General features: G+C 39.6%; 1 protein-coding gene across 3 annotated transcripts in view; it reads left to right on the top strand.

Annotated features, from left to right (window-relative positions):
- ITPR2 (inositol 1,4,5-trisphosphate receptor type 2) overlaps positions 1 to 10,328 on the top strand; it is a 420,025-nt gene that overhangs the window by 406,626 nt on the left and 3,071 nt on the right. For all 3 annotated transcript variants that reach the window (XM_025047398.1, XM_015590049.2, XM_006912698.3), the window contains one exon: positions 9,506 to 9,667. In XM_025047398.1, coding sequence (XP_024903166.1) covers positions 9,506 to 9,667 — 162 coding nt within the window. The remainder of the gene's footprint in view (positions 1 to 9,505; positions 9,668 to 10,328) is intronic.

The following is a 10,328-nucleotide window of genomic DNA, read 5'->3' as shown; positions in this document are numbered from 1 at the left end:
GAGTGGAACACTCAATGCAATATACACACACACACACACGTCTTACAGTTAAATTGTATACCTGAAACTTATTAGATTGTCTTAACCAATATTATCAAAAAAAAATTTAATTAAAAATAAATTTTAAAAAAATAAATAAATAAAAGTCAGTTTGTATTTCTTATAAAATGTCTCAGGGCAGCATCTGAGCTCTAATCAGCTTGGAGCGCCTGTGTACAACATCCAGTCATAACCTGGCATTACAGTATTTTATCAACTGGCTCCATCATCCTTCAGAAACAAATTTTACATATAAGAATTGCTTCGGCATCTGTTTCAGTTCTTTCAAGTCTTCTATCAAATTGCTCCTCCATAAAAAAAAATAACCAGGGAAATGTTTCAAATATGGAAAAATGGGTAAAGTATGTAAAGCCTGAGGAGAATCAGTAAAAATTGGAGAATTTATTTGTGAAACTGCACAAAAATGAGATCTGTAGTACCTGCATGATCAGTGATTGTTTCCACATTGCATCTGTGTCAAACGGCTCTGTGACTCATGGCTGCAGTTCTTGTTCATGAAAACTTTGTGCCTTTCATGTATTGGTATCTTATCATTATAATCAGCCAGGAGCCATTATTAAAAAAAAAAAAAAAAAAAGCCACCATCCTCTAGAATTAATAGCATACTATAACAGCATACTCTTCTTTCAGCCACTCTTCTGTCCCGGAAAGCCCATCACTCTGCTTCATCATTTGAAGTTTCCCTTATTCATTCTACTTAAAATCACCTCATTTCTTCTCACATATACCAGCTGCTTGACAGAGTTGTGTGTCATCACCTACAGCTGCTGGGCTCACTGTGTTCAGGACTACATTGTCTGCGGACCCAGCCAGTCAGCTGTTGATGCATTGGCAGCTGCAGTAAGATTCTTTTCAAGCTGTGCACCATCCTGTAGTAGTTCCAAGTTCTAGAGCCGACTAGACAGTGGTCACTGCTATACTCTGCAAAGCTATAATCTAATGTAGAGTTCAGTCCCATTTTGACATCATACCCTACTTGTCCCTATCCCAGAAGAACATATTGGTTTGGACTCAATTCAGATTTTTTTATTCTGCATCCCTCAGTCCACAGGCTGTCCTTTTTGAAGAATCTAATGAAGAAATTTTAGCTCTTTGATGCTAATGAAAAGTCTGGCCTGAGTGTAATATTTCTTGGATACAACCTGGCACATCATCTTGGTCGAACTATGAATTTATTATTAGGTCTCTGTATTGTGCTAGTCCAAAAGAGCCACTCCAGATCTTTATCAGGACCATGCTCCAACTCCTGGTAATAGACTTTTGAAACAATTCAGAGACTGGTAGAGAGGCCAGTGATAATAAAAAATTAATGAAAAATTTTTGAAATTTTTAGAGAAGGTTGTTGGAATTAAGGAGAAATTTCAGAGGAGTATTAATATCCATCCACTTTATAAGAGAAAAATAAAGAATGGGAAGTAATGAGAATGGTAGGTATAGACTAGTCCCTTCAGAAATATGTCAAAACCCATTTTTATAGTCAGTTTACAGATGACCAAAATACTATGACTTCCTAGTCGATAATACCTCAGAATCATTTTCTCAGCAATTTATATACATAAATACAATTTTCTAATCTACGGAAGCTGCCTGGATACTGTTACAGAACCGTTTTATTCTCCTAACGAGTTGGTCCAGACACTGAAAATGATAGTCTAAGTTTTAATGGAACACAGAAGGACTGTAGTTTTGAATGGAACAGTCCTGGTTATGCCATTGTCTCTGAAAAAATTTATAACTCTTTTCATGCTCGGATGCGTCCCAATTTAGCCAATGAATTAATGTGAGTACAATTAAAGATTTTCTTTAAGGTTCATTCAATGATGAGTGATGTTAAGATATCACTGATTCAGTCTTCAGTTATCTAAAGTGGTTGTTCAAATTTCAGGACACATATCAGAATCACCTAAAGAGCTTGTTTTTAAAATACAGGTTCCTGGGCCCCAACCTTCGAGTTTCTGATTCTGTAAGTCTAGGGCATGGCCTAAGAATTTGCATTTCTAAACATTTTCCAGTTGATATTGATGTTACTAGCCCAGAGAAGACACACTTCGAGGACCGCCAACTCTTTTCCTCTTCTTGGGTAGTATTTTGAACACAAGAGAAGAGACTTAAGGATAGACCAGACAAGTTAAAAGAACAATTTGGTTAAATGTCTTAATATCAGAGACTAGTAAAAGAACATCGGCTGCTGAGCTGGCCAACTGCAAACTCAGTATAATCAGATTATGACAGATAAGGCTCTCTGATGATGACCACATGCTGGGCCATTCATTGAGCTGTCCTATGTAATTTTGAGCTTTGGTGGCCATTCATTAAATAGTTTGCTCTCAAAGAAAAGAGCATTTTTTTTCTAAAGGAGGATTTTAAGTAGTCTCTTAGAAGATTTACCTATTTCTTTGTGTAAGACAAACCTGTATGTGCTATATACATACATACGTGTGAGGGAATAAAATGCCGTGAGGTTCAAACAATAACAGATGCGGTTAGTTACTAAAACAGATTTTAATTCCATTTGTTATTGTGTTGCATTTGACTCTGGAGTTAAAAGATTTCTGGGAATATTTTTTTCTGTAGAAATAGTATTTTCTGTGTAGACATTGTGTTTGTAAAATTTTCCTTGAGCTTCACAGATGTTTATTCTTTTTTTATAAATTTATTATTTTTAATTCTCTCAATAAGTCACGTATAATAAAGACGAATACGATAATTACATTTGAGAGAAATTTCAGGAGATTACTGTCAAAATATCAGACTGTACTTGCAGAAAGCTGTTTCGATTTATGTTTCAGAAAGAAAATTATCATTTATTTGTCAATCCCAGGAAAGTGTTTTCATTTCAAAGGACGTAGCTGGATCTTTTTTCTCACCTCCAGTCCCTAACTTGTTTGTCAGGCAAGACTATGTTTTCCACTTCATCCTTCCTCATGAACGCAGGACCTGCATTTGAACCCCTGTGAGAACAGCCTTTTTGTTGCTCTCATTGAGCAATACTTGTCATATACATGTGGCTAAAAACCCAGACATCAGTATTATAGGTGTCCCTTAAGTTTCTGAGGTAATTCCTCGCCTGCCAGCAAGGCCACCATGTTTGTACCAGGCTGAGAAAGCCCACCATGCCCCTACTTTTTGGAGCAGAGACTGGGACAGGGTATGTGAAGCACTCTTCCTTAGCCAGATTAATTCTTTTGACCTCAGGAAGATTCCTTGTTCCAGATTATTTTCCTAAATCCGAAGTTCCAAGAAAGTAGGAAAGGTGTCTTTCCCTCAGAGACCTTCCAGTAAGTAGGTAGTATCAGCATTGCTAGTGTTCCTTTTGAGAGCCATTTCTGCTGACCTCTTCAAGCCGAAAATGCAAAGAGAGGAATGCAGTGGGTCATACCGAGCCTTTGCGGAAATGGTTACGCTTGTCAGCCCAGGTGGCTTTGCAAATGATTTTAGAATGGAAAATGCAGTATAAACACAAGGCTTAGAAGAGGATGGTAACCAAGAAAACCTTAGCAAATGGTCTCGTGACAGCACATTCTAAGCATAGTCAAGAGAGTCTGAAAACAGAGCGAAGGTACATATGACATGGTTTATTGATATTTCATTCCAATACAATACAATACAGTACAATACATGGTATGTTTAATGTGGTACCCCTCATTAGCAATATTTTGGAGCACTCTGCAAAACTGCACTGAATGTCAGGTGTTGATATATTTCCATCAGTACCTGCATACGCATCTGTGATACAATGTCTAGAGGGTTTGTTTCTGATTTTCAATAAATAAACCTTTAGCATACCCCAGAAGAAGTAATCGAGTGGGTTCAAGTTATTAAATATATATATGTTTTTTTCACTGTAGTCTCTGTTCTTTGGCAAGTTCAGAAGCTAAGCGTTGCCATCTCCATTAAATGTGAAGAAACAGTCCAATGCAGTGAAAGGAGCAGAAGATATCCAGTTGCACAGGTTGGAGGTGGAAGCCTGGCCCAGCCACTTGTAATACCTATTTAATCCTTGGGCCAGTAACTAACCTTCTTCCTACCTCACTGTTGTCATCTATAAAATGGCTACGGTAACAGTCTCTACCTTATGGAATTGTTCTGGGTATTGGCCCTAGCATGACTGAAGAGCCCAACACTTGTTAGGCAGTGGGATCTATTACTGTGATGGAGGACTACGGTGCTTGCTTTCTCTTTAGCTTACATGCAGGCAACTTTTAATGTGTATCTAGTAGAGCTAAAAAGATATAAGACAATTTCTCCAATGTTTGGCTCACTGAAATCAATCTCATTACTTCTTAATCTCATTCTGATATGGAGAGAAACTATTACAGTCTTTACATTTTCTTAAGCCTGTGGTCAATGAAGAATCAACAGGGATGCATTATATAAGAGCTATTCCACTACGTAATATGGAAGAACCTGTCCGAAAGTGGAAATCAAGTGCAAGAACATCTGCTACTTTGTTGTACAACCTCAAGGAAACCTAAACATTTTAGCTTTTAGGCTGGGCATTCGTAATATGCTGGGCTTGGGTTATGTGGTTTCAAGGTTGCTTCTAGCCTAAATGCTATGCTTCTGCCTGCTCCCTTGGTGAACTCAAGATTTATCTTAGCAATCTGATTTTTAAAGCTTTCTTTGAATTCGTAGCTCACAGAATGGCAAGCTGGAAGAGACTTAAAGACCACCTAAAGTAATATTCTGGTTTTATAGATGAAGAAACTGGAATTTAGAGATTAAGGCTCTTTCTCTTATATCACATGGCTAGTTTTTGGCTGAGCTAAAACCAGAACCCAGGTGTCCTGACTCCTAGGTCAGTGCTCCTTATATTACACCACCTTGCCCCCTCCCACAAATGGAGAATCATGTTTAAGAGCCACATATGAAAACAAAGCACAGCTAAGCTTTGACTTACACTGATGACCTAATCATTTCATTGAATAACTACAAAATTAAATAAGTAAATTTGATCTGACAGCTGAAAGGACTATTTGAAAGATTTTTATATTTCTATCTATTGATCTTCTAGTCATCTTGAAGGATTACGAACAGCATGCTCTGTAAGTCCCTTTTCAGAGATGTGACTAGTTCATCTCTGGGCTTTGTGTTTTAGAAACCTTGAGAAGCTCTGAATTTCCACTCACTAAGTCACGAGGATCAATCATTGTAACCTCAGAGTATAACAATTAATCTGCAACTTCCTTGATTTTATACTACCCTGTGGTCAAATTTGTTCATTCTTGGTGAAATAAGGAAATGATTTCATATTGACTAACCGAAGTCAACATGGGAATCTACTAATCATGTGCATGATCACAAGATGTACACAGTGTATATGAGTAACCGAAAAATAACAAGTCAAATCAAACCGCTTTGTTAGATGGCGGACGTGTTACAAGTCGACATGGTGAGGAAGTGGTGTCCTGGTCACTGGTCACTGTTCTCTGTGTCTGTCCTGCGGTTCTGGCTTGGACTCAAGTCCAGGTCCCAGCTTCTCGTCCTCTTCAGGCTGAGCCTTCCATGGAAGCAGCTCTTTGGTGCCAGTAAGCAGAGAGGAACCTTGGGATATTTAATCGGGAGCCACTTCCGATGAAAAAGAGTATGCAGCATTTTTTTTTTTTTTAAGAATACTGTTATAGTTGAGTTAATTTTAATGAAAAAGATGTACTTTCTGCACTACTTTGAAGAAACATCAGTTGCATAAATTAATTTTAAAATACAGGCTTTATTTGAAAAAAGAGGACAAAAACAATCAATTTACGTGGGCTCTTTTTTTACATTTTAGTGAGAGATGTAAGGCATTCGAGTCAAGTTCCTTAAAAAATTAAGAAAAGGAATCAAAACATTCCATATTGAAAAATCATAATTACACATTTTATTTTAGTTTTTTTATTATGGTCAGTCGATATACAGAGGAAGGGAGAAATGAAATAAAAAGCACAAAAGTAGGAGAGAAAAGATGAGAAACAAACAACAAAAGCAGAAAGATATAAAAGATGAAAAAAAAATGAGAAACACCAAAAGAGGATTAGAGGAGAATGATTTTTAGAGACTAGGAGAAAGGACAACAGAGCCTGTAGCTTTCCTACCCGGCCCTTAAGCACAGCTTGTCGTTATTTTCATCATCCTTTGATTGAAGTTTTTCTCTCCACATAGACTGTCAATTTTGTGAGCACAAGAATTGTGCTGGGGTTTGCTTACTATTGTTTTCCCAGTGCCTAGCACAGACATAGTAACCAGGGTAAGAATTAGTAAATGAATGGATGAACAAAGGAGGAAAGACCGTACAGGGACAGAGTCCTATGGCCCAAAGGCTGGGATAATGGTTCCCTGAGAGCTGCAGTGGTTTCCTCAAAAGCTGGAGATCTTGGACTGGGCTGATCCCGGCCCTTGGGGAACCAGCAGTAAGTAGCATTTCTTTCTTTGGAGGCAGTTTCACAAAGTCTCACCAATGTTCTCTTTGTTCGAGTTGTGGTCTGCTAAGCATTAGAACAATGTTTGCCTGTTTCTTTTGGGAACTTTCTGAAAGTTGATGTTTTCACCATCCACACCTTGGGTATCATGGCGTCACCTGGTACCTTCTTTCCCCAGGCCCAGCTCTCAAACCCTTCTGTTCCCTCAGTACCTGGAGTCCATCCTATTACAGACCAACTGTTCTCTCCCTAGACTGTGCCTTTTCAGATCTCCCAAGAGAGGCCCTTTCTCTTTTAGCCTGCTGGTGGCAGCTGCCGATGTTTTCAACCCATCAGCACTAAGGGCCCTAGGAGAGGGTCAGCAGACTTGGCTCCCCATTGAAAAGACATCATCGCATCTTCATCCTCACAGGAAAATGCATTTTTAAAGCCTTTCCAGGCACTGTGCTCTACTTCCTGGTCACTCCTATCCATTCGTCACAGATTTTGGCCCTTGGCCACCCATAGCCCCCTCACCCATTCCAACTGCTGAACTCCTTCAAGATGATATCAGGGATTTTATACAATTCATCCAAAAGTGATTTTTTAAAAAATTGTAGTAAAATATACATAGCATAAAATTTACCATTTTAACCATTTTAATTATATAGTTTTATGGCATCAAGTATGTTCGCATCCATCTTTGGAGAATTTTCCCTACTAAAATTCTGTAACCATCAAATACTAACTCCCCAAATTTTCCGATATTTTATCAGATTTAAGGTATTCTCATCCAAGAATTTTCATTTCCTGAAGTTCTGCCTTCAGAATTTTAAATTGTATCATTACACTTTCTGTCCAGAGTTTCCTATCTCGCCAAGCAATTTTGATGCAAACAGATATGGATTGGGATCCCAGCTAAACCGTTTGCTAAAGCCTCACTTTCTTCATTCATAAAATTCAGATAATAGATAGCACTGTAGATAATTCAGATAGTAAAGAGATAAGAGAACTGATGTTCATTGGATTGTTGAAAGAATCCTGTGCTCATAGATCTGTTCTTCACCATTATTCCCGCTAGTCCCCACATTCATGTTCCTCAGCCACCACTTTGCTGACATCCCAGCTCCCCTACACTTTTGTGTTTCTGATGCCCATTCCAGGGGACACACCATCCTCAGTGCAGCTCTCTGCCTCAACTGCACATCCACCTGAGCTGTTAGTGGACAGTAGTCTTTGCTGGGGTCACTACAAGCCTGGGCTGTCCATGTTGCCCTGCAGACATTTAAGGGGCCCCTATTTGGCTTCCTGTTCCCCACTACAGCTATTTTAGCAATTTTTCACTCCACCTCCCTACCCTGCCACCACCCAGCAGCTATAATTTATCTTCTCAGTCTCTGTAGACAGGAGTTCTTAACCTTTAGTGCATGAAAGAATCATACACAAACTTTAAGAGGTTCTGATTTGGTATGAGGTGGTGGGTTTGAAACCTGCAATTTTAACAAGCAATCGCAGAAGATTTTGATATACACAGGGCATCATATACTTTTCTTGGAAGGCTGTCCTAAGCCACAAGCTCCTTGAGAGCAGACATCTTGTCTTATCTGATTTTCGTTCTAAAATCCTGGCAATAGATGTTGAAGGATTGATTGAATGAATGAATCTGGCTGTCACTCTGTACTTCAGAATATTACCTTTCTCCTTTGAAATGCTAATTAGCTACAGCTGTTTAAATGCAGTTTAAAACTAATATGTTTTATCTTTAATCCTTTATCAGCCCTTTTCATTGCCATTGTGGGTAGGGAAGGATAAAGAACTTGTTATTCTCAGACAAGGACAACAACAGCTACAAAAAAAAAAAAACAAAAAACGGAAGGGCTGGATAAGACTGAGACAGAAGTGCGGAGATATATAGATTGGGCCTTTCTGTACCTTGGGGGAGGAAAGTACTCTATTGACTCTCATTCTAGGGATCTACCAGGCAGAAGTCTTTATAGCCACTGCAGTAGGCTTTTCTGGATTGGAGAGAATCTTAAGCAGGAAGATCTCTGCTGGGGAAGTTGAAAGAAGGTGACTTAGAGAAATCGGCAAATCAGGGTACAGAAAGACTCATCTGGCTTCAAATATTAGCTCTCCCATTTCCTCGCTTATGACATGGGTAATTAAACTGTTGCGGCTGCTTGTTTCCTCATCTATAAAATGGGAATAATATAATTTACCTTGCAAGTTTTTTTGAGGATTGAAAATGGAATATAAGTAATGCACAGTGATTCTATCTATGACTTTAGGCAATCTGGCAGTTTCCAAGAGAGCTGGGTGTCAGGTTAACCCTCTGTCTCTACCATAATGGAGAGGAAGCTTGTACACACACACACACATACACACATCCCTCCACACTCAGTCCACCTAGAAAAACAGAAGTGGTGGCAGCTATTGCCCTCTGGGGAAGTCTAACTCTGAAACCTCACCCACACTGTAATAAAAAGTTTCCAAAGGGAACAGACAGAGTAACCTAGGGCCATGCCCTTCCTTCTTCCTGAGCAGAGCTCAAAGGCTGTCTTAGGGAAGTGGGAGGTTAACTAATGTGGGTGGCTGGAACTGAAACATTTCTTTTACCACCCTCCTATTCCTCCGCCTCTCTCCCTTTTGTGCCTAGGGCAGGAATAAACAGCTCATGCCTATACTTACTTGCTCACACACAGTTGGATCTGCTCTCTGTAGCCTCCAGACCCTATCTCATCATTCATCAAGATTCACTGAATACCCACGGGGTTTGGGGTATGGTTCTAAATGCTGTATCCCGGACCTCCCTGGGAGCCCAGGGGAAGTTTGTTCCAGTATTTAAGATCTTCTCCCAGCTCTTGAAGACCAGTGTCTAACCCCCACTTCATTCTCGCCTTCAGCCCCTTCCCACCACCCCATGGCCAGAAAGAGTACCTTTTGCTTCGAGTGCTAAGAAACTTTGATTTAAATGTTAATAAGAATGAGCACCTGTAAATATTCTTTACAGAACTTCTGGCTCCCTTCCATACTTACTTCCTTATTCTTGAACATTTATTTGCTTTTAGGAGAAGAATTTGGACTGGTTTCCTCGGATGCGAGCCATGTCCCTTGTTAGCAATGAAGGTGACAGTGAGCAAAATGAAATTCGGAACCTGCAGGAGAAGTTGGAATCTACCATGAGTCTGGTCAAACAGCTGTCGGGTCAGCTGGCAGAGCTCAAGGAGCAGGTCAGTGTGCTCAGGGAGATGGAGCTGGGCGGGGTGGACTCATTCACTACCTTGAGTGAGGGGACACCCAGAGACTCCTGGGGGCAAGACTGTAATCCACAGAGAATTGCAAACTCCAGTAAACACACCCCACGTTGTGCTGTAAGAACCACATCTGAGCAAGCAGAGGCTTCTACTTACCCACCTCCCCATCTCCTGTGACACTTCTTCTACAGAAGGGGGAAGAAGGGCACCAATGCCAAAATACAAAGACCTTTCTCTTTGTACTTTTTGATAGAAAATCATATTTTCTACCAGCATAGGAATTACTAAACTCATTGGAAAGGCAGATCATCATTAGTATCTGTCATTTCAATGCTATAATCAACCCCTTCATCATGTAAAATCGTTAGCATCTGTAAAAATAATATCAAAAGTAACTGTGGTAGCTGTTAAAATGACTCTGGTGATAGTGATGATTATGTGACAAGCAAGGGCTGCTTTAAAAGAACCATGGTTCCTGTTTCTTAACCACAGAGAGGGGTTTGCTTTTTTCCCTCCGTATATGGAAATTCACTTAAAAAATATTTTCCCTTTTTTGGATAAATATATTCTATATGATGCCAGGCAGACTGTAGGTGTTGGGAAGTGTTAACCCAAAACCGTGTGGCCCACCAGCGCT

Source organism: Pteropus alecto, unplaced genomic scaffold (assembly GCF_000325575.1).
Source record: "Pteropus alecto unplaced genomic scaffold, ASM32557v1 scaffold103, whole genome shotgun sequence".
Classification (NCBI taxonomy): domain Eukaryota; kingdom Metazoa; phylum Chordata; class Mammalia; order Chiroptera; family Pteropodidae; genus Pteropus; species Pteropus alecto.
This window is presented reverse-complemented; position numbering and strand designations above follow the sequence as displayed.